Source organism: Mercenaria mercenaria, chromosome 7, assembly GCF_021730395.1.
Source record: "Mercenaria mercenaria strain notata chromosome 7, MADL_Memer_1, whole genome shotgun sequence".
Taxonomy (NCBI): Eukaryota; Metazoa; Mollusca; class Bivalvia; order Venerida; family Veneridae; genus Mercenaria; species Mercenaria mercenaria.
Window position 1 is genome coordinate 60,384,319 of NC_069367.1, and position 24,702 is coordinate 60,409,020.

The window sequence follows — 24,702 nt, forward strand, 5'->3', positions numbered from 1 at the left end:
AGGATATCTAACATTGAAAATGGAATATGTTTGATACGGACTGACACAGTAAGTGAAATTATTTGTTAGTTATTACAGGTGGTATATGACCGTTTTCAATGTATAAAGACAGGTTTTTCATTTTAATAAAATATGTGTTCAAATTAAAGTTGTATTTTTAAAAGGGTAATCTTTCAGTAAGCGATGACTGTTATCTATTCTGAAAACTGACTTTCTGTAAAAAAGTAAGGATTGCGTATTTAGAAAAAAAACGTTTGCCCTATACACGATGTATGGAAATTCTATGAGAATTATTAAGCGAATACGCAAAGTTGGAACACAGAGTTTAAGAAGAGGTGGCGCAACAGTTAGCACAATGAACAATTTTCAGACTTGCTGTTTAAAACACGGAAGGTGGAATAGTGAGAAAGCAAAGGCCGGTTACATCCTGGAAGATATTAATTAGAAATTGTTACAACATATTTGGGTTTGTAAAAAAATGTTGTCAGCACAATTATTTTTGCGTCTACAAAACTAGATTATTTATGCATGAAACTAAAATTCCGGATTCAGATACAATGTACCAAGGCTAAATTACTTTGAAATTGTAGGGTTACAGTTTCAAAGAAGGCGTAAGAACCTACTGTGTGAAGAACTAGATTTCCATACATACTGCATGCGAGGGTGACAACGAGCCATATTTATACTGATATTTACAGACTCCTAATTTATATATATCTGAGACAAAACATAGAAATGACAGAGTTCCTTCAATACCTGAACCTCATTTACAAGAGTACTGGCGGTAGAAGGGATAACATAACGGAACTGTAAGATTTTACTTTACTATATCCCGACGATTATTAAAAGATAATGGTTATTGTATTATACAAACAGCTATTTTCTCTCGATATCGAATGAGACTTCCGCTTCAAGCTTCTTACAAAAGAAATCTGAAATTATTGGCATATCAGAGCACATGCCTGTTAACACCCATAACGCCATCAGTTGCATCGTCTTGTTACACTCGGAAATAACTGTAATGTGTTCTGTCTGTTGTAAATGATAATACTTTGAGCATTACAGATGCTGTTGTAATTAAGGCTCAAAAAACTTTTGCAACATTATGCTATATGTACGGTAATAATGAATTACCAAGCTGTCATCATCCTAAATGTATATTATTTTGTTATTTCAGGCCAGAATGTATATCGAAGATACCCGAATCTCTTTTCCATTACTACTTATTAATTCCATCAGTAAGTATTAACCTATTTATACAAACGTCTTGTATTATTAAGATGTTACTGCAGCTGAGTGTCACTGCAGCTGTGTGTAAAACGAACATTTAATTATTATTAGAATGCAGTAAAGATTGTTTTTGCGTAGAATTTGTTACGTAACCTACGTACTTTTTGGAGGGAGGCGACGGGAGAGGGGGCTATAAAATAATATAAAATAAATTAAGTAAAGAAACATTACATTTTATCATTTCATAGAAACGTAATTTCAGAGACTTTTATATACGTTTCAAATCGACGCACAAAAGCTACTATGTTTATGAATACTGAAATATGCATAGTAAAGTGCAGCAAAATGGGTAAATAATCAAGCGTGAGACTGGAATAAACCATGTAAAATCGGGTACAGCTGTACTCTGTATGTAGTCAAAGATTTAGTTGGGTTTGAATAGTATAAGCATGCCCCAATCAGTTAAAATAAAAGTTTAGTTCGAACTAGATGTCAAAGAAAAACTGCCACGTATTATAAAATATGCATATATCACATAATTATGTTAACGAACTCTTTGAAATATCCTTCATTATTTTTCGTTAATTTTCGAACACCCTTCGCAGACGAAACTGGTGTACATACCTATTTGAATAATTTGAAAAATATTGGATCTATGGCAGTATTCAAGGTTTAATAATTGTGGTCTGTTCATCGAGTATACTTATTGCTCTTGCAGGCATCTGGGAAGAATTACCGTATTTCACATTAAATGAATACATGCATTAAGTGTGGTTTTGAGGTCACAACTGTAGTGAAAGGCAAATAATTCGAAAGCATCATGGAGTTCTATGAACAGTTGCTTTGTTATACACTTTTATGGGCACTACATTATCGTATACTACTTTCTTACGGAGTTACTTTATCAATTTTTATTCTTTTCTTTTGTTTTTTCTAAATTAGTAAGAAAGTATGGAAAAACCGTCTAAGATTAGATTTCAAGCATTAAAACGTATCTTTTGAAAGAAAACAAAAGATCTACGGCTGAGAGTGGTTCTATGGGTTGTAAAATATAAACTTAATCAGCTTATACTCTGTAGAAAACGATAGCCGAGTTTGATACTCGAAGCCTGTTCTGCAAAAAAACAGAGAACAACGACCGCCTATGTCATGTGGTTTTCATTGTAATAAACACTTCGAATAAGAATATATTCAAAAGAAAACTACCTTTCAGGTTTTAACAACGCTGTCACTAGCATGTACAATGACTCGGAAGAACAAGTGGTTGACACGACTGGGGGGACGGCCTGGAGCAGTGTTGTATGTAAAATGCTTAAGGGGACGCATACTTTGAAATTAGAAAAAAGTGGGTGGGGTATGATAAAATTTACCTGCAAAAAAGTACAAGATTTTGGTACATGAAATGGATACTGTTTCAACTGTTATAAGTACACAAAGGATTGCTCACTAAAATAAAAATGAGAAAAACTGAAACAAGAAAGTTATTGTTGAATTACATAAGACTTGTTGTGTACATTCAAAGTCAACAATTAATACTTTTTGTGCGAAAATAATAGTGCTTCACCTTGTCCAAACATTTATCAATGTCCTACAGATTCTAATTTAAAGAAAGAATGTGAAATAAGTTCACTGTCTTGCTTTTCATTTCGCATATGTAAGCTAAAACACATTATTTAGTTTGTTTACAAAGTAGTGCATAAGAAAAGATACGGTGGTCAAGGAATGCCACATTCCAAAACTTAAAGAGTATATATTTGGTTGAGAGGTCCAATCAATGTGTATATGTGCAAAAGTCACATTCTAATCTTGTTCACAAAACTTACTAATACACAGCAGGAATATCAATGATCAAAACTGGACGAATATACAGTTATCCTCACTTTAATGTCATTTATAATTTGTCCTTGAATTCTCCACCATACTTTTCATAACTCTGTTTGCACGAGTTGCACGAGAATGATGTCATTCACGTAAAAAAACGGGGTCAAATAAGTTGTAAATGCAATATCATCTAAACGTAAATAATGGATTATGCTGTTCAAGATAAACTTTATCTCATAACGTAACGAACATGTATAATGTTGTAACAACAATATACTTACACTGATTTACTAATAAGCTTTGATAATGTGGCAGTTGAGTCCAATAAGTCAAGGGGTGTTCATAGATTATCCGTCATAGATCCATTATAAAGCAAATATTGGATTTACCTGTATTGGAAAATAAACAGTGTCGATTGTATAGAGGTCAACTGCCACATTATCAAAGTTTATTAGTAAGTAGCAATCGGTTTATAAGTGACTTTATCGATTCATTTTGTGTTTTGTTATTGTTGTCAAAAAGTATAACGGAAGTGCCTCACAACTGAAGCGGAAACCAGTTTGATGCGCAAAGTAGTCCACTGTAAGTAATATTTTTTGATAAATGTCCACAGAAATTAATAATTTTCTAATATTAAAGACGAATATCTGAATAGGATTCATTATTTGATAAGAAATTATAATCATCGGCATGTTTTTTTTAAATCGTACACGTGCTGACACCTAAGTTGTCTCCCGTTGTTTATTAGAGTTACCTTTCGTCGGAGACAACTTAGGTGTCGCAGTAATACATTTGCAGTGAATCGCCGAGAAGTCGTAGAAAAAATAAAAACCATGTAAATAAACTAAAATTAATCACCTTTTCAAGATGAATTTCAAGTGATCGACAGTATGCATTTAACCCGCCTGACCTGTGTAGCATCTTAGATATCTGATCTAAGGTATTCATTGTGTAGAATGTCATGTTATGCCCTTGCAATGCTAATCCCACTCTGATTTTTTTGTTTACATTTTTTATCAATGAGAAATATGGCGTCCATCCCGAGCTGAAATAACGTGGCGTTCAATTTTTACATGTTTAAGCAAACCTGGTGTGTTAGAAAGAAAAATTCATCCCTTCAACATTATTTGGAACACTGTTATTGTAAAAAAAAACCTGTTTTTTTTCTTATACAAAAGCTTAATATTTTGTGTTGAATGTACTTTCACAAAGACCTCTATTTTCCTATTACATTCATAGTACCGCATCCTTATCCACAAAGTACTGAATATTACAGGTGTCCATCAGTATTATATCGGTTTAGGAATATGTTTTTAGCTCACCTGTCACTTTGTGACAAGGTGAGCTTTTGTGATCGCGCAGCGTCCGTCGTCCGTCCGTCCGTGCGTCCGTACGTAAACTTTTGCTTGTGACCACTCTAGAGGTCACATTTTTCATAGGATCTTTATGAAAGTTATCTAGGTCAAGTTCGAAACTGGGTCACGTGCGGTCAAAAACTAGGTCAGTAGGTCTAAAAATAGAAAAACCTTGTGACCTCTCTAGAGGCCATATTTTTCAAGAGATCTTCATGAAAATTGGTCAGAATGTTCATCTTGATGATATCTAGGTCAGGTTAGGAATCGGGTCACGTGGGGTCAAAAACTAGGTCAGTAGTTCTAAAAATAGAAAAACCTTTGTGACCTCTCTAGAGGCCATATTTCTCAATAGATCTTTATGAAGTTTGGTCAAGAATGTTTACCTTGATGATATCTAGGTCAGATTCGAAACTGGGTCACGTGCGGTCAAAAACTAGGTCAGTAGGTCTAAAAATAGAAAAACCTTGTGTCCTCACTAGAGGCCATATTTCTCACTTTATAAAAATTAGTCAGAATGTTCAACTTGATGATATCTAGGGCAAGTTTGAAACTGGGTCACGTGCGTTCAAAAACTAGGTCAGTAGGTCTGAAAATAGAAAAACTTTGTGACCTCTCTAGAGGCCATATTTTTCATGGGATCTTTATGAAAATTAGTCAGAATGTTCATCTTGATGATATCTAGGTCAAGTTTGAAACTGGATTACGTGCAGTTAATAACTAGGTCAGTAGATCTAAAAATAGAAAAAACCTTTGTGACCTCTCTAGAGGCCATTTGTTTCAAGAGATCTTCATGAAAATTGATCAGAATATTCATCTTGATGATATCTAGGTCAAGTTCGAAACTGGGTCATGTGCGGTCAAAAACTAGGTCAGTCGGTCTAAAAATAGAAAAATCTTGTGACGTCTCTAGAGGCCATATTTCTCAACGGATCTTCATGAAAATTGGTGAGAGTGTTCATCTTGATGATATCTAGGTCAAGTTCATAACTGGGTCATGTGCGGTCAAAAACTAGGTCAGTAGGCTGAAAAATAGAAAAACCTTGTGACCTCTGTAGAGGTCATATTGTTCATGAGATCTTCATGAAAATTGGTGAGAATGTTTATCTTGATGATATCTAGGTCAAGTTAAAAAGTGAGTCACGTGCCTTCATAAACTAGGTCAGTAGGTCTAAAAATAGAAAAACCTTGTGACCTCTCTAGAGGCCATATTTCTCAATGGATCTTCATGAAAATTGGTGAGTGTTCAGCTTGATGATATCTAGGTCAAGTTTGAAACTGGGTCAGGTGCGATCAAAAACTAGGTCAGTAGGTCGAAAAATAGAAAAACTTTGTGACCTCTCTAGAGGCCATATTTTTCATGAGATCTTCATGAAATTTGGTGAGAATGTTCACCTTGATGATATCTAGTTCAAGTTAAAAAGTGGGTCACATGCCTTCAAAAACTAGGTAATTAGATCAAATAATAGAAAAACCTTGTGACCTCTCTAGAGGTCATACTTTTCAATGGATCTTCATGAAAATTGGTCAGAATTTTTTCTTTTGATGATATCTAGGTCACATGTGCTCAAAAACTAGGTCACTGTGTCAAATGATAGAAATAACGACGTCATACTCAGTTCAACACTGGGTCATGTGGGGATAGGTGAGCGATTCAGGACCATCATGGTCCTCTTGTTTATTTTCCCACCATCGATTTCTTGAATATGCACCCCTTCCGCATTTCTGTATGAACTGTGAATGTAGCAATATGCGTCCCCTTAAAATGTATTTAGGATCTAAATGATAATTTTATATTACACCAAATTAAGTTATTTAGTTCAGTTACTGGCAATAGCTGTATAATAGATAACATTTAAATTTATCTATAATTTATAGAACTAAACATTCGGAACTCTAAACTGTACACCGTGAATTCGAACTGTCCACCACGGAGGCCACTGAATTGATGTATAATTTGCATTATCGAAATATATTTTAGGGGTATTGAACAGTTAATATAGCAATTAAACCAAGTCTGCTAGGTTGCATTCTCTGCTCTAAGATTTAATTTACAAAGATGTTTGTAACTTTAGTATCAACAGGCACATATATATATATTTCAGTCCTATGAACATTATTGGGAAATCGCATCGTTTCCTGTACGCTGCCGCATGGGGATCTATTGCTTTCCTTGCTACTGATCTGATACTTGGTTTTGTGGAGATTGTTGAACTTTCAGGACCACCATATGTTACCGGTAAAAGCCTAAAGCAAATATATTTTAAATGGTTTGTGTAGAATTGGTAAACTTTGCTTTTAATTAACTCTATTATTTGTGTTTCAAACCTTGAATGACAAACTTTATCCCTACAGTTCTGTAAAAGAGTTGTTTCGTATTTTTTCAAATTTTGTATAATGATATTGACCTAAACTGACCTTTAACATGTTTAAGGAGATGTAAACACCTAATAATTTATTCTTGAATTGTTTGCCTATTAATTTGTGTTCATTGTATTCATTTAAACTTTGCTTTCGGCTGAAGCCGTTTCATTTATGTAACGACAGATAGTTAACGTAGGCATACTAAAGTACTAACCTGTACTCCACATGAAACTGCCAAATCCTTTATTATTATATAGGAGTTGGTCTTGAAAAAGCGAATAAGCAAAATCCCATGTACACTGCTAATACGAGCTATTCTATATCTATCATAAGTAATTTTAGAAACGATTCAATGACAAGCAAATATGACACTTATTTGCGATTCGGTGACGAATTCCCACCGTTGAAATGCTCGCCGTAAAAGTAATATGCACCCGAATTTTATCGACAGTCAGTATAGATGAACGAGGGCGTATTCAATGTTGCAGAGTTCATGGTTATTTACTCTTTTTGTACTTGGACTCAGTGTTGTTAGTTTTCAGGTCTTTTGGGATCACGGATAACATTAATTTCTACTTCAGTAGAATTCCACTTAAGCCGGTGCCTAGGGGGCGTGAGAGGTGTTGCACATTTCACTACCTCTCATAAACAGACTCTGTCAAACCGTGTCTGCTGTAATGTTTCTTGGTTGCTTTCAATGCTTCTAAAGAATCTTTTTAACAGATTTTATTAACCAGGTTACATTCTGTGATTATATTCGAACAAGTAATTTATAATTACGGAGCTCTACTCTACACAAGCCCTGAAAAAACAAGTTTTTTCTAAAGAAATCTATAACAAATAGATTGATTAGATTGTGAATGTTCTATTAAGTACTGGACGGTTACATAGAAATTAAAATGTATATTTCTTTTCGTTTGCAGTGTTCAATAAAGTACTGTCAATGATAATTATTGGTGTAGACTATTTTCCAATGTTTGCCGCTCTCGCTCTTGAATCTGTCACTGGTTATATGATTGGCACAGCCTACGCCTGGATGTTACTTATTGTGCAGATATTCACGGAGGCAGAGTGTGAGTTGGCTGCTGTAAGTTACATGTTGTACATGTCAAGGAATGTTTCAAATGAAGTACAAATATCCGGAAATTTGATGTCCGTAAACGGGTACTTCACAGTGTCAAATTTCGATTAAAACTTCTAACAAAAGACTAAATTAATAAATAACTCACGGGAATTAATAAAGTAACTAATATCGTACTCAACTAGAGATCAAATAAGCTGAGGTCCATATTTTCTATGGAATCTGGTCTTGCATATCCTCAAATAAATTCTTAATAATTATCAACAGCATTTCTTCATAGCTTTATCTAATATTCATCTTTTTCAGCAAGCTCGGCTGGTTTTGTTTTTTCGAGACCTTCCTAACCTAATATGCCTCGGATACTTGTCTGTCAGTCTGCCAGTGCGGGCTATTTGGGCATTACGAAAGACGTCAATAGGGCTTATATCGTCGTCAGAAAGGGTATCTGTCCTTAAACTGACCAAAAAAGCAGAATTCTCGTCTGAAGCAAAGCATGTGAAGAGATTATTGAAGCCACTCCCACCCCCAACGTGAGTTGTAAATAGCCACATAAACATACTAATACATATATTGTGTGACATTTTTAGTACTTAAGTGATACATCTATCAAAAATTAGTCTTACTAGATACTTTTTGATGATACCTGTTTAAAGCACTTAGTAGTGCCTAGGAGATAACGTTTCTAGACACTGGTACGTAAGCGGGTACACGTTTGATTTCAGTTTCAATTTATTAAGCGTTTGACATAAAAATAAAAAATTATAACACTGAAATTTTAATGCAATCACATTGTGCATGTTAGAAATGTGGAGTAAGACCACAGTCATTTTGTGTCTATTTATTTACATTCTCCCCATTCGTCCTATTGAAAATTATGACGTTCATTTGGTATGAACCGCAAAAGGAAAGGCGCCAAAGTTACAATAACGTTGCTTAGTGATTATGTACCGCTGTTTTGACGACGTCCACGTGTAGCCAGTGAGAACGTTCCTTAGATGACGTCTTAGGTGTTCTGTCCAGTGTTCAGAATGAGCGGGAAGCTTATCATAATGTTAAATACAACAGAGAATGTGCAAAATTATAGGAAAACCTTATTTACAAACGAAAAGGAAATATAATGTAAATATAAGATATAAATACTTTTTTCGGAGTTCATGTAAAATTCACGACAGAATAGAATCGATAGACTCCATGCATTTCTTAAACAGACACTGTTCAATCTTGATTATTTGCCTGCATTCCAAACATTAGAATACCAGAATAAATAGAACTCCTGTAATTGCATGTATTAACTCAAAACTTCATTAACGATTAATGTTTAAACATCAAACAAAGGAACCATTCTTCGCGTAACCATTTCTTGATTGTGGTCTGCCAGGATTTGTGTCATGTGCTTGGAAACCTAAATGTAAGGCCTTACGCGTGTAGCGATCACCTCCATACCTGGCCTTACGCGTGTAGCGATCACCTCCATATCTGACCTTACGCGTGTAGCGATCACCTCCATACACTTCAAAAATCTATAAGAAGATCGTTTGGAAGCGAAGCATAGAAAAAATAATGACAGTTGTCAACAGACTGTTCGTCTAAGTATTCGTTTTCTGTACGTAATCGTACATGTTTACGACTTGTACTGCCGGTGTAATGAAGTATTTCGACCCCCATAGAATAACAACCCCCCGGTCATTATTCTATAGAAAATGTGACTCCTTTCCTATAAAATATTGACTCCCCTTATAAAAAAACTGACTCCCTTTGAAAACTCTATAGAATAACGACCCCCGGTCATTATTCTATAGAAAAACTGACCCCTCCAAGTAAAATACTGACTCCCTAAAGATGACTCCCTTCGAATCTCATAGAATAACGACCCCGGTTATTATTCTATAGAAAAAGTGACTCCTTCCATGTAAAATACTCACTGCCGAAATTACTACATTCGACCTATCATACAATATCGATTCCCGGACATTATTCTATTTAAAAAAGTTACTATTTCCGTGTAAAACACCGTCTCCTCAAAAGACTTTCGACGATAATATCTATTAAAAAGTGATCCCCACCAAACCTAACGGACAATTTTACTAGATCTACAACTCTAATACCCTCCATTGCCAATAGTTAACATTTTGATTGTACTACTACTACTGGTGCCGCTACTTCTATTGCTATTACTACATGTACTTCTTCTTCTTCTACTACTAATACTACTACTTCTACTGATACTACTATAATACCTGCTTCCACTAATACGTCTTGTACATCTACCTCTTCTTCTCCTGCTGCTGTTGTTGCTGTCACTTATTCCTCTGCTGCTGCTGCTACTGCCACTGCCACTACCCACTGCCACTGCTACTACTACTACTACTACTACTGCTACTACTACTACTACTACTACTACTTTCTATTGTTGCCGCTACCGTACTTTACTGCGACTGCTAGGTATTGCAACTTCTATTAATACTAAGTTCTATGCTAGCAGTTTCTTGTGCAGTTTTCTTCTGAAGAATTACTTCATACAGAAGTTTGCAGGGATTATTGACACTGGTTTGTTTTGTGAACGTATTGTGAATTGTTATTTTCCTGAAAAAAAAAATGTATACACCAAGATACAGCGTCTAGAAATAGAATCCCTTTTCCCACTGCGGAATGCTCTGATTTCTGTGTCAAGTGATTGTATCTGGGGCTAATGGTCAAACGGAAGGACGGACGGACGGACAAGGGCAAATCTATATGCCCCCCTCCCACGAGTGGAGGCATAAAATGCAGCAATTAGGCCTTAGATACATGAGTTATCACTAAATTTGACCAAATGACCGGGGGTCGTTTTTTTATGGGAGTCAATATTCTTCGTGAGGTTCAGTTTACTTCACGTGGGGGAGTCATAGTACTATGATCTGGAGATCATAATACTATGACCGGGGGTCACTTTTTCTATAGAATAATGACCGGGGGGTCATTATTCTATGGGGGTCGAAATACTTCATTACACCGGCATGTATTTAATAGCTATTTGTTTTGTCCGTGTTTTTGTTAAATATCTAATTGCTAGGTGTACGGTTCATATCAAAATGAAACCATATCCAGGCAATAAGTATTTTAGCAATGTCTTGCTTACCCAAAATGTATATACATTCAATTGTGAAAATTCAATATTGTTTTTATAGTACATTATAATATTTTTTCCTGTGGTAATTCACCATAGACGTATCCACGCTATTTCGTCTTCAGAGAACCACCGTCAACATGTAACGACAAACTGATTGTAATGTTGAAAACCTTTGTCAGTGACTGGATATACCAAAGTAAACACGGTAAGTGGTTTGTGCCTCAGCAAGACTTCCTATATTGCAACCTTATTTGCTGCTAATAATCTTATTGACATTTAGTTTTTCGGCGAATGCCGTACTAAAGAACGAATTTGTCAACTAGACTGACCCATGTCACATGATTAAGTTTGCAAATCAAGACTACTTGATAACGCATTATAGATACGAACGAATTTGTCACCTGGACTGACCCATGTCACGTGACATAAGTTTGCAAACCAGACTACTTGATAACGCATTATAGATAATTTATCAAAATGAAAGAGTTATGCAACACTCTGCCTGGTTGGAAGAAAGCGTCTATTTTTTCACCCTGCTGATTGTGCAACGCTGAGTGAAATGTCAAACAAAGCGTTTATCCTTAATGACGCTGTTTACAGTTTTAAAGCTACGTTTCGCTCACTATATTTAGCAAGAATATTGATATATCTGATATTTCTAAAAAATGATAAGTAAGTTTAATAAATATAATAAACATCTGTTCAAATACCAACATATATCAATTTAGAGATAGCGCTGAATACGGTCTGCGTATCACATGAATAAGGGTGTGATTAGCCGATCGATTAAAGTCTTCTAGGTAGAGAAGTGTCTTCCAGGCCACTGCTGTAATTATTCGTCGTAGAATAAACGAAACAAAATTGCATTCCTACAAAACCTTTGTGAAAAAATAAAAGAGCACCATTTAAATTATTAAAGTGTGGTGTTTAGTTTTGCTATTTGCAAAATGCTAGATAGATGATAAAATAACACAAACGATATGAAAATCTCATAAACCTCTTGTCTTACTACAATTCGCCGCCGACCATCTTTTTAAAGATATTTCCTGTTTTCTATTGTGAAATTGCTGTTTGTTTTAAAAGAACATACAATTTTACATAATACTGCGATTCGTGCGTTATTTCACATACAATCCTTGATTGAAAAATGTCTTGCAAGTACCTGGAAAAATGTTCAACACTTAGCGCCTATAATATGCAGAGAAATAAATCGGCGAAATATTATTTAACATTTATGGGGGCATATATCTCTATGAAGTACTCTATGGTATTCTTTGGTGGCATCGGTTTCGAATTGTACATTGTGTAGCCATATTACCTTGTTCACTGTACATTTTTTGTCTTCCAGCTATATGTAGGACTATATCATTTTACAGCATGTTGTCTACTTTTAAGAAGCGATGTTATGTCTGTTATATTTGTACAAGTATAAACCACATTTTGACTTTTGACAAATTCATGAATCGCGCTAGCGATTCTTTGAATGATTTATCAATAGTCCCGATATGATTTGTGCTTCTATAAACGCACAAGAAACAACATTATGTCCTTATATGTACATTTAACAGTAGCATAGCTACAAAAAAAGAGGGCCTTTTCCATAAATATATTGAAATTATACTATCAAATAATCTTCGATCACCGACCTGTATAATAGATAAACAGCAAAGTCAAAACGAGCAAGTCATGTTAAATAAAACATCACTTTCCGATAAAGATACATTTCGTCAGAAAGAGGGATTTTAGCTATCAAAGATTTCAAAAAGACTTCAGATTTTCAAAGATTTTTATTGAAGAGCCAGTTTGTTTATGCTTTTGTAAGCTATATCAGAAAAAAAAAACAAAGACAAATATCAAATAGGGAATGCCACGTACCAAAATCGCAGCCTCCCCAAAACGAAACCTACAGCACGCAGACGTGCACACCACAAACACACACACACACGCGCGCGCGCACACACACAAAGCCAACACACGAGGACAAAACGAACAAACAAAGGAACACAGTGGGACACACGCACGTGCAATCCCGCCAAAGGATCACTCTAGATGTTTTTACACCAGTGTTGTTTATATAATATTGAAACGTAAAAGTAAATATTTAAAGAAAGTCAATATTTATCAATTCTAGGTTATAAACATAACCAAATACTCTTTTATATTCTCAGGTTTTAAATATTCTGCAAGAATGCTGTCCATTATGGTAATCGGATTAATGTTGATTTACAAGGTATTGCTTACATTTTTTCATTTTTCTATATTAATGTCATAGTACTAGAAATAATAATGGAAGAGTCATATTATATATTTTTTCAGGTATGTTATTTTAATGTTGATTAGTAGGATACGTTCCTGCTTTATTTTGGTCGCGTTTGTTCCACACAAAATGAAAATTATTAGCTATTCAAAGAATATCATTCAAACGTAAAAAGCATTTTAATATATTTTATATACTATTGATTGATTTCTTCTAGTTTCTTAAAAAGCACTATAGAATTATACTATATACACTCAATAAGAAAGATATAGATTCTGTTTAATTGATATTTTATCAACTAGTCACGCACCTATTTTACTGATGGAATTTTTTTCAGGTTACACTTGAGGTAACAGTAGTTATTGTGTCATTTTTGAAGTTGATTCAAGATTCGTTACAAAAAGAGTTGGCTGAAATAGGATGGTCGGCGAAGGCAAATGAAACCCAGGATACATCTGATTTAAGACAAAGAATATATCTATTTTATAATATTCTTATTGATGTAAAGAGTAAGTTGCCAATAAATTCAATGTACAGAAATACAACTGTAATATTCTTTTTGTCACATGTTAATAGCTTTTTGCTGAAACATCAGAAGTTTATCTTTCGTTACCGATATAGACGAAATAAGTTCTACCAATGTCTTTTATACTTTAAAAAAACGATATCAACGTCAAAATGGCATTTCACTAAAGCAATTCCAACACTTCAAGGACGCCAAACATATGCTCAGCCCAGTGTCAGGATATTGTGACTGAATGGGTATCATGTAAAGTGTCTACGGCGGGATATTTCAGTGAGGCAACACTTTAAAGTTGAGCATTGTGCTCACTGCTACAGGAGGACACGGTCTTTTATACGGCTAAAAATTGTTGCAAAAGATGCTAAGCCCCGAACAGGCACGCACACACGCACGCACACACACACACACACACACACATGAATGAGTGAATGAATGAGTTGGGTTTTACGGCGAATCGGCACTAAAAGGGCATATGTCGCCGAGAAAAAGTTAAATGAATTACGTTAATTGTAAAGCATATATAAAACTATTAAAGTAAAAAGGTATATACATATATAGTGTAAAAAGACAGTTGCAAACATAAAAAATGTAAAAAAGAAAATGTGAATAAAAATCAAATAAGGTTCAAATTTTATGATATATGCCTATTTGCTTCAAATATTGCAAATTTTTGTCGGCAGAAATTATTAAAGGAGACATTAGATATTAAATTCTTATAGAAAATGTTAAAAAGAACAGTTTACAAAAATCTAAAGGTTTAGAAGAAGTTTACTGACTTTGTTAACTAAAACCCAAGCTTAGGTGTGACAAAACGTGGGATTAATTAATCAAGTAATTGGTTCAGGGTGATAAACATTGTCATACATAATGTGGGTGATGATGAGGAAAAGTTTGAAACCCACTGAACGATCATAGCAGAGATGAAACGAAAGAACTGAATTCCAATATATTAATCGGAAAGTCTTATTAAAATTGGATAAAATTCATGGAATATTGGTGCAAAAGTTATGGACCTTGTTATATATGATGTTTGTGAAGTTGGATGACGATCAACTATTGGGGCTGAATCAAATTCATTAAAAGAAAGAAATTAAAGAGAAAGTGCATCACATCTTTGTCAGGATATTATATGTTAAACGGTTATACTTGATGAAGTACCAGGGTAAGTCTTATGTAAGTGGTTGGTTATAGATATTCAAATATTAACTGCTGTAAGTCTAAATCAAATTCGTCTTGTTAAAACAGAAGAAGACAAGTAAAAAGAAAATAAAGCATGAAATAAGCCACGGATACCAACGTCAACTCTTTCACGAATAGGAAAGCTCCCCTATTGATTTCATATAAGAGATTAAAAATTAAAAGTCAATATTAATGTTGTAAGAGTTTGAATATTTTTAATAATTTCTACACAAGCGTTTATAAAAATAGATAGTGCCTTAAACCCTTTTTTTCTTTAAGTTCACTTATAAAATGTTGTAAGAGTTTGAATATTTTTCATAATTTCTACACAAGCGTTTATAAAAATAGATAGTGCCTTAAACCCTTTTTTTCTTTAAGTTCACTTATAAAATGTTGTAAGAGTTTGAATATTTTTCATAATTTCTACACAAGCGTTTATAAAAATAGATAGTGCCTTAAACCCTTTTTTTCTTTAAGTTCACTTATAAAATGTTGTAAGAGTTTGAATATTTTTCATAATTTCTACACAAGCGTTTATAAAAATAGATAGTGCCTTAAACCCTTTTTTTCTTTAAGTTCACTTATAAAATGTTGTAAGAGTTTGAATATTTTTCAACCAAAATTCCTAAGTTATAAAGGGGGATAATTCTCTTATATTCAAATCAGAGTTATGAGGCGTAGACTTCGATAGTTGACAGTAAGTAAATATATTATTATTTTAACACCGAAGCTGGGACGCTGAACATGTACATAGAGTTCATCGTTATATTAAGAACAAAATATATATGCTTTGCAATACGCGAGTGAACAAAACAAAAGAATATTCAGTTAAAATTCATTCAATAGTGTTAGCAATGTGACCTGCCATGAGAATCAAAGACATGTATGTTTTGTAAATAATATTCCCTCACGGATAATCTTCCTTCAGTATGTACAACATAAGATACTATATTAATGCATAGATACACATGTATTCGGTACAATTTCGTCTAACAAAACACGAATTATCAACGGGCGCAGCGATGATATTAACACTCGCCTTTTTGATACGGCAATATGTCAGACTGTAGCAAGCCATCGGATAACACTTGACCAATTTAAAAGCTGAATTGTTTTAAGACAGATTCTGCTCACTACAGTCGCACCAAGAGTAAGCCGACATAGTGCATTTGTGACCAGCTTGGACCTGCGGATCCGCACAGTCTGGTCAGGATCCGTGCTGTTCGCTAACGGTTTCTCTAGTTGCAATAGGCATTTAAAGCGAACAACATGGATCCTGACCAGACTGCACGGATGCACAGGCTGGTCTGGACCCATGCTGGTCGCAAACGCACTATGTTGGATTTCTCATGGTGCGGCTCAAAATATCTGGATTGATACAAATAGGTATAAAAATTAAAACGGTTTCGTTTCGCCAGTTACATAATTTATTTTTCGATTTTTTTCTCGGTCTGACTAAAGTTGTAAGTTTGTCTGACTTAAATGTCCAACATTTTTGCGAAGCCTGCTGTTATGTCTAGCGGACTTTTGAGTACCGGTATAACAGATGGAGTGATAATTAATGTGCCTCTTAAATACACTGGCTGCAGAACTGAAATTCTGAGGTGCATTTGTGGTGCATGTTTTATGCTGTTTTCTTCCACAAAAATCTCATGAAAACCAAAGTTATCCGATAAGGACTAAATCAGTGTGTATATAATTAATGACAGGCACTGTCCAAAAGCTTTAGAAAGAAATCTTAAAAGCTGAATGGTTTGTTGAAAAAGCTTATATTATGTATTTACAGTAAAATAATTTAAGTTGTTGTTTTCGTCACAAATAATCAAAAAGGATCAAAACTATTCGTTAAAGAGAGAATCAGTGTGTATGTAAACAATGACTGGCAATGAAAAAAAAGGATAAATTTTGAAACCAAAGCTGAATATTTTGCCCCCTCCCCCCCCCCCCCCCCCCGCAAAAAAAAAAAGTTCTTCTGGTTCTTCTGGTTTATATTAAGAATTCCTCAAATGTCACTTTCTTTGTAATATTTTACACATTGATTAGCAGCCACCATCAGCGCTTTGAGCGCTTTGATTAACAACTGTTATTTGTTTTCGCTGATGCCGGTGGTAGGGGTATTTCATTACCAATTATTAACAGGCCAAGTTCAACGTTTGTTCGGTTGCGTTCTCTGATACCATAAGATCTTCTTTTAGATTTTATTATGTATACATCTTACAGTTTGTTGTATAATTTATACATTTCTATTATCATCAATACATCTTACAGTTTGTTTCATCGTTGCGATATCGTTGGCATGTGTTGGAAGTGTTCTCACAATTCTGCATATGTTATCTTCGTACAGGTCAGCCAATGTTTGTTTAACTTCTATTGCAATGATAGTCTTCGAGACAAGGACTGTTTATGTAACGGATTCCTTCATATAAGCTAGTTAGAATGATTTCATCAAAAGCAATCTGTTTTCGTACAAAACTTTTATTGGACGATTAATCAATTTTTTGGGAAAAATCAGCTTTGCAACTAAATGTTTTCAAAGGCGTTTTTACTCCACATGCTTGTAGTTAACCGAAATAAGTAGTATTCTTGTCGGATCTTATACGACATTTAAACAAAAGTGTTATTTAAAATCAGTTCATGTAAAACATGAAAGGTTGGTGTAGATTTTTAAAGGAAGGATATATGTTACCATAATCAAACAAAAGGCTAACTTAAACTGTTTGTTTCTGTCGATTTTCAGGACAAATCTGTTAGCCTTATATAAGGGAGACAACACGCATATTCCATCCAGGTCTACTCTAGAAAATTCATCTCTTCTGGTATAGTTTTCATATTCATATAATTTGAGCCGTGCCATGAGAAAACCAACATAGTGGGTTTGCGACCAGCATGGATCCAGACCAGCCTGCGCATCCGCACAGTCTGGTCAGGATCCATGATGTTCACTAACAGTTTCTCCAATTCCAATAGGCTTTAAAAGCGAACAGCATGGATCCTGACCAGACTGTGCGGATGTGCAGGCTGGTCTGGATCCATGCTGGTCGCAAACCCACTATGTTGGTTTTCCCATGGCACGGCTCAATTCATGAAACTCAATAATTGTAATCAAAGTTCTGACCTAAGTTCGTTGTTTCGTATTGTTTGTCGACAATGTTTTACACTGGCAAATGTCCTACAACCGGCCACCTAACAAGCTTATAACATTTCTTTGTGTACCTGATCTGTTGTTGTGCTTTAAATAGAATCGGACAAACCTGCATACTTTTCATAAATAAATAAAAAATTTTGATATGTATGCTTCTGAAAAAATTAGCGACCCCTTTCCTGCAGCTCGACCAGATTTAGTATTGGTGTCTTACGGAGCTATAGTTATACCAACATTATCATTGTAAGTGCTTATGTTTTTAGAATAGATACAGCCGGCTTTTAGAGATTTGTGATATACACATTTCGTATTTCTCGTCATTTCAAATGTAATTGATCTTGTAAATAGATATATTTGAAAGCATGCATTGTGTTTTTAGACTGGAAGTATCAAGTATGCTGGATACCAAGTGGCTTATATTGCATGGGGTAAGTATCTTGATTAACTGCGAATTTTCCATGCCAAAATAAATGTTGTTTTTTTTTTTTTTTGTTTTGTTTTTTTGTTTTTTTGGTCGTACAATACTTTTATAATACATGAACAATATGTGAAAAAAAATCATCAAACATGTTGCCTTCTTTAAACAAGTTGGACATGTATATGTTTTACGCACTTTGTTGATAGATATAACGGTGAATTTAAATTTGTCTGCTATGTTTAAAATGTCTTAAAAGCCCATTACTATATTGAAGCAGGTCATGGTCTAATGTTTAAGCCAAAGGTCGTTGGTTTCAGCTCTGATGTGTTCGTGACCGCCTTTCTCATATGTAGATCTAGGGTCATTGTGCTGCACTGTTTTGTCTCAGCGGACTCGGGAGAATCTCATATCAGATAAATGGACCTAAATATATATTTGTATAAACTGAAACCAGCATTTTGAATAAGTGATATTGATCAAAATTTATCAAATTAAAAGAAATCTGTAACCAAAGTGAGACAAACAGTAATCGATAAGGTTTTTAATTAGGCTACCCTGTCATATGCGAGTATTGTTTTACACAATCTTACGTAAATAAGATCATCGCTTACCGGTACAAACGCTCGTCTGTAAGTAATTAACATAAGGCTATATGCAAGAAAGTTCTTGATCTTCTTACTGATGAAACTAAACGGAAGCTTCAAAGTTGTTGCATTTAAGAAAAGTACATCTGATTAAAAACAATGAAAGCAAAGAATGCCAATTTCTAAGATAAAATGAAGGGCAATAATTATGGCAAAGTGAACGGGAAAATAACTAATCTTATGACCGGCAATTAAGACATGGACACAGTTTCAAAGCTACAGCGCTCAAACTATTGAAGACAAGTAGGCCTGAACGTAAAATTTCAAATGGCATCAGGTTGTGACTTTTTTCTTGAGATATTTTATCTTTTTGAATTGACATATGTACTAAAAGGAACAGACCACAACTGTAAAAGGTATATAGATTTTTAATACCGTTTTACGAAACTTTCTAAAGATTGTTTGTTATTGAATTTCAGGTTTTATTCTACAATTGATAGTTTTGTTCCTTTCTGCGCTTGTCATCAGCATAATAATAGCTTTGATCCGCCTTGGCATTTATCAATGGATTTTGACCCTTTTGTCTAGTATATGGTATGTTAACTGTTTTCATTTATTGAGATTTCTAAGTACTGAACCACAACCACACAATTGCAGAGTCTCGCCTTTTTTTTTTTTTTTTTTCTTTTTTTTTTCTTTTTTTTTGTTTCTCATTACTGTAACAACCATGTCGTACAAATATCACAACTAAAAGTTTATTGCAGGTCCTTGGTGAGCATTATTGTAATGGGAGGTAAATATGACACCTGCCGTGGGCTCGGCTGGAAATAAGTTGTTCCATCCATTCCAGGTGGGGACTTTCGTCGACTACCCACGTTAAACAAGAAACTTTACTTTACTTTACTTTATTGTTACCCGATAAAAACTTTTGTAAAATAGATGATCCCTATAAGACATATCCTTAAAACTTACGGTCAGTATGGCTGTCGTTGAGTCCATAGACATCTGTTTAATCTAAGTCCAATGAATTGAGAAGCTGTTCATTCTAACAGCGAATATTAAGTTATTGTCGTTTCGCAGAAGCGACGCAAGTCGAGTCTGTGATTAGCGTGTTGGGCCACAGGGAAACAAATTCCCTAGAAGTAAGTTGTACGTCTGTCTGACAAATTTCATTCGCAGTCCCTGATTCAAATGACTGTTTTTACAGTGTTTGTATAAACAGGTTTATACGATTATTGGTCACTAGAAAGTTCAATAACTGGGGTTGTCCAGTTTGTTTTCAAACCTCTGTTTTGTTATATATCCGTGCTCTGTTGCATTCTATTTGCAGAACCGTATTTATTCACATGACTGTGATCTGTTTGCAGATATTTTCGGTTTCAGTTTTAATGATCATACCTTTATGTTTGTTCTAGGCCAGCAGTTTTGATGACTATAATGGTCATGTTGGCACAGACAATTTTGACAAAATATGCGTTCTTGCAAGAGAATGGGGAAGTTTTAGCGATTGACAACAGGTAATTTAAACATCATATCTATCTTATAAGGTACCACTTGTCACATCTATTCCACAAGGAAACTATAATTGTACATTCTTTACAAAGGGATATTCTGTATATCATGACTATTTGTTACTTTCAGAAGAAACAAAACGTTTGTTATTGTACACATTTTATGATAATTGACGGAAATTAAAACTAGATGTATGTCCTAGGGGCACAGGTGCCCCCCACTCCCCACTGAACATGGTTACTTCCTGTGTACATTTTAGAAGAAGTCGGAATACAAACTTGCTGTGTCTGAAAAATCTTGTAAGGTCTTCCTAAAAATTAACATTTGTAGTATAAACTACCAATACTGGCGAGGTCTTGTTATCAAACAATGTTATCAAACAAAGAAAGTAATTAAATATTACACAAATATATAAATTTTATAAATTATTTAAAATAGCAATGTTAGTATATGTTATTTTTTAAACATTAAGCAATTTGATATTAATTACATAATGCATAAAGATTTGTAGTGGTATATGAGAGCATTTTGTAAAAAGATATAATTAGATTGTGATTCCCATGTATTGATATAATGCCTAATATCTTTTTATACGCCCGTTTTGGAAACACGGAACTTATTATGTGATGGCGCTTCGACTGTCTGTCCGTCTGTCCGGTATATTTCGTGTCTGTGGCATAACTTAAAAATCATTCCAGGCATTAACTCCAAACTTGGCATAAAGGTGGTTGGCGATGAGACGATGTGCAGAGCGCATGAATCAGGTCAGTACATTAAAGATTAAGATCACAGAATGAGCACAAATTTCAAAACATAAAAAAATATTAAAATTGTTTACTTCAAACATAGGTAGATTGCAGTGGAGCGCAACCCGTGTCAAATTTGACGCCACACATCGTGTCCGAAGCTTTATTTATAAACCATTCAAGAAATTAATTTCAAGCTAAGTATTCAGGTAGGTGGTGATGAGACGATGTGCAGAGCACATTTTTAAGATCGCAGGTCAATGGTTAAAGTGACGTGGTCACAAACTGAGCTCAAAGGTCTATTCTGTTCGTCATATTTCGTGTCCGGAGCAAACTGTAAAAGCTATTAAAATATTGACTTAAAACATGGAGGTGGCGACGAAATAAATTTCCAGTGCAAAAACCCCATGGCTCCCCCAATCTCCCAATCACCTCTGCATTAATCCCCCACAAAAAAAATAACTTTTAGTTTCTTGTGCTTAGTATTTCGTCACTGCCGCCGCACAAAATACCACCCACCCAACCCCAACCCCACAACTCCCTATCCCCAGACCACAGCTATATGGCCCCACGCCCATCCGCAAACACGCAACATTTCTTTAGATTTTACTTCCTTTTAAAATACAAATACATTACCCAGCAGTGTGAAGCACTTGTTAGATATTTTTTTACATGATGCTTTACTAAACGACCTTTTGAATTTGAAGCAAAGGTTTTGACAAACAGCTAAAGATATCAATAATTCACACGTTTAATCCAGTTTTATAATTGAATTACAAAACACAACAGTCCGTGATTGGAATTTAACTTTTTGTTGCAGATGATCAGCACAAATATATTTGAAGTTGTACGGATCCGTACCCCCTGAAACGTCCTTAAAATGATTTGCCATATATATATTATATTGTGTTCAAATTATAAGTGCAAAAATATTTTATCTGTATAGTAAAATGCTGTAATATCTTAGTGTTATAACAATTGTTATCGATTTAATTCAGTGTAATCCAGGAATAAATAACAATCATTTTAGTTGTTCATAAATACTTTAGTGTTAATAAAACTTGTAATAAAGGCTCAATATATTGTGATTATTCGTTAGTTCCTAACGTTAACTTTTATAATTTAAATCGTCTTTCACTGACTGGTAACATAATATCCCTATACACTTATCAGGCAAATCTAAATGGAGTGGTTTTATGACTTTTAAATATATTTTAACTACGGCAACTTTGCCCCCTCATGCCTTTCCCTTCTTTTAAACAGTTTTAAATCACTATTGGTAGGGTTAGCATGTTTCTCATTTCTAATGTGTACACATTTTAAATTCTGTTAACTAGTCGGTTAAAATGCTCAATCCTATCTTATCTTATTTTACCTGTACTCGCATCGACCCCGCCTTTTCAACCTCGTACATATCCTATACTAAGAGTCTCAACAAAATACATATTTCAATATTTTATGATATTTAAATGTTTTCTTATTCGTAAACGCCAGTTTCAAATCTAATAATGCCCAGGCCCTTACAACTGAACTTATAAAACCTGAACCGTTTAATGTATTATGGGGAAAATACTCTTATTTTTGAAATTTTGCCTTTCTTGCCCAACATTTCCTTTCATATGCACTACTTTGTAAACAAACTAAAATAAATAAACTGCTGCCAACAACGTACATGTAAGCAGCCCTTAATCTTGTCCTAGAAAAAACACCAGAAGACGTCTAAAACCAATTCGTATGTCCATGGGAAGAAGGAATAGCCATCTTCACCGTCAACCTCTAGGGAAAGGGATTTCCACCAGAGTGACATAGTGACCTGGTTTTTTACCCCATATTCGAACTTGTCCAAAATTTCATGAAAACAAACATTCTGACAAAGTTTCGGGAAGATTGGAGCAAAAACATGGCCTCTATAGTGTAAACAAGCTTTTCCTATGATTTGACCTAGTGACCTAGTTTCTGACCCCACGTGACCCAGATTTGAAATCATCCAAGTCTTCAAGATAACAAACATTCTGACCAAAATTTATGAAGATAGAAACAAAAATCTGCCCCCTAGTGTGTAAACATACTTACACTTCGATTTGACCTGGTGACCTAGTTTTAGACTCCACATGACCCAGATAAAAATTCATACACTATTTTATGCAGACAAACATTCTAACCAAGTTTCATGCACATCAAATGAACAACAGTGTTAACGACCTTTTCCTTTGATTTGACTGGGTGACCTAGTTTTCGACCCCATATGACCCAGTTTCGAACTTGGCCTAACAATCATCAAGATAAACATTCTGACCAAGCTTCATGAAGATAGGGCCATAACTGTGACCTAGAGTGTTAACAAGCTTTTCCTTTGATTTCACCTTATGACCTAGTTTCTGACCTCATATGACCCAGTTTAAAACTTGGCCTAGAAATCATCAAGATAAACATTCTGACCCAGTTTCATGAAGATAGGGTCATAAATGTGGCCTCTAGCTTGTTAACATGCTTTTCCTCTGATTTGACCTGATGACCTAGTTTTTGACTTGACATGACCCAGTTTTGATCCAGGCCTAGAGATCATCAAGATTATCATTCTGTGCAAGTTTTATCAAATCAAAGCATAAATGAAACCTCTATATGGCTGAAAGGGCCAAAATGGAAAATTTTGCCCCTTTCAGGGGCAGTAACTCTGGAACCCATGATGGAATCTAGCCGGTTTTCCAAAGGAATAGAGATCTTATTGTGACTTAAGTTGTGTGTAAGTGTGGTTAAAATCAAATATAAAATGTCACTTCTATCGTCTTCACAAGGTAAACATTACCAAATTATGGCTCTTTTCAGGGGCCGTAACTCCGGAACCTATGATTGGATCTGACAGATTCATCATGGAATCCAATATTTATTGTTGTTAAAGATATTTTGCAAGTTTGTATCAAATCAAACCATAAATGAAGTCTCTATATGGCTGCAAAAGCCAAAAAAGCAAATTTTGACCTTTTAATGGGCCATACCTCTAGACCCCATGAAGGGATCTGGCCAGTTTTCGAAAGAAACCGAGATACTATGCCAATACAAGGTGTGTGTAAGTTTGATTATAGTCGATTGCAAAATGTTGTCTCTATCGTGTTCAGAAGCCAAAAATAGCAAATTATGGACCTTTAAGGGGCCATAACTCTGCAACGGAATCTGGCCAGTTTTCAAAAGGAATCGAGATATTATGCCAATACAAGTTGAGTGCAAGTTTTATTAACGTTGATTACGAAATCTGGTCTCTATCATGTTCATAAACCAAAAATGGCAAATTTTGGCCATTTAAGGGGCCATAACTCTGGAACCCATGATGGGATCTGGCCAGTTTTCGAAAAGAACTGAGATATTAAGCCCATACAAATTGTGTGC

General features: G+C 34.8%; 2 protein-coding genes across 2 annotated transcripts; both read left to right on the plus strand.

The window, feature by feature from the left end:
• Positions 1-268: 268 nt before the first annotated feature.
• LOC128558300 (receptor for retinol uptake stra6-like) lies at positions 269-14,512 on the plus strand. The gene is made up of 8 exons (XM_053547223.1): positions 269-393; positions 6,509-6,642; positions 7,691-7,854; positions 8,155-8,378; positions 11,080-11,162; positions 13,126-13,187; positions 13,552-13,723; positions 14,457-14,512. Exons 1-8 carry the CDS (start codon positions 269-271, stop codon positions 14,510-14,512), a joined length of 1,020 nt encoding a protein of 339 aa, XP_053403198.1.
• A 2,633-nt stretch (positions 14,513-17,145) lies between these two features.
• Positions 17,146-20,672, plus strand: LOC123554085 (uncharacterized). Its single transcript, XM_053548494.1, has 5 exons — positions 17,146-17,260; positions 17,654-17,732; positions 18,438-18,486; positions 19,540-19,654; positions 20,476-20,672. Exons 1-5 carry the CDS (start codon positions 17,244-17,246, stop codon positions 20,579-20,581), a joined length of 366 nt encoding a protein of 121 aa, XP_053404469.1. The 5' UTR covers positions 17,146-17,243; the 3' UTR covers positions 20,582-20,672.
• The last annotated feature ends 4,030 nt before the right edge of the window (positions 20,673-24,702 follow it).

Excerpts from the sequence above, each read along its gene's own strand:
- LOC128558300 (XM_053547223.1), top strand. The coding sequence starts at position 269 with ATGTATGGAAATTCTATGAGAATTATTAAGCGAATACGCAAAGTTGGA. Across the intron at positions 11,163-13,125 it reads GATATACCAAAGTAAACACG|GTTTTAAATATTCTGCAAGA; the intron begins GTAAGTGGTTTG and ends TTATATTCTCAG. Across the intron at positions 13,724-14,456 it reads TATTCTTATTGATGTAAAGA|AAAATGTTAAAAAGAACAGT; the intron begins GTAAGTTGCCAA and ends AAATTCTTATAG.
- LOC123554085 (XM_053548494.1), top strand. Across the intron at positions 18,487-19,539 it reads AGTGGCTTATATTGCATGGG|GTTTTATTCTACAATTGATA; the intron begins GTAAGTATCTTG and ends ATTGAATTTCAG. Across the intron at positions 19,655-20,475 it reads ACCCTTTTGTCTAGTATATG|GCCAGCAGTTTTGATGACTA; the intron begins GTATGTTAACTG and ends TGTTTGTTCTAG.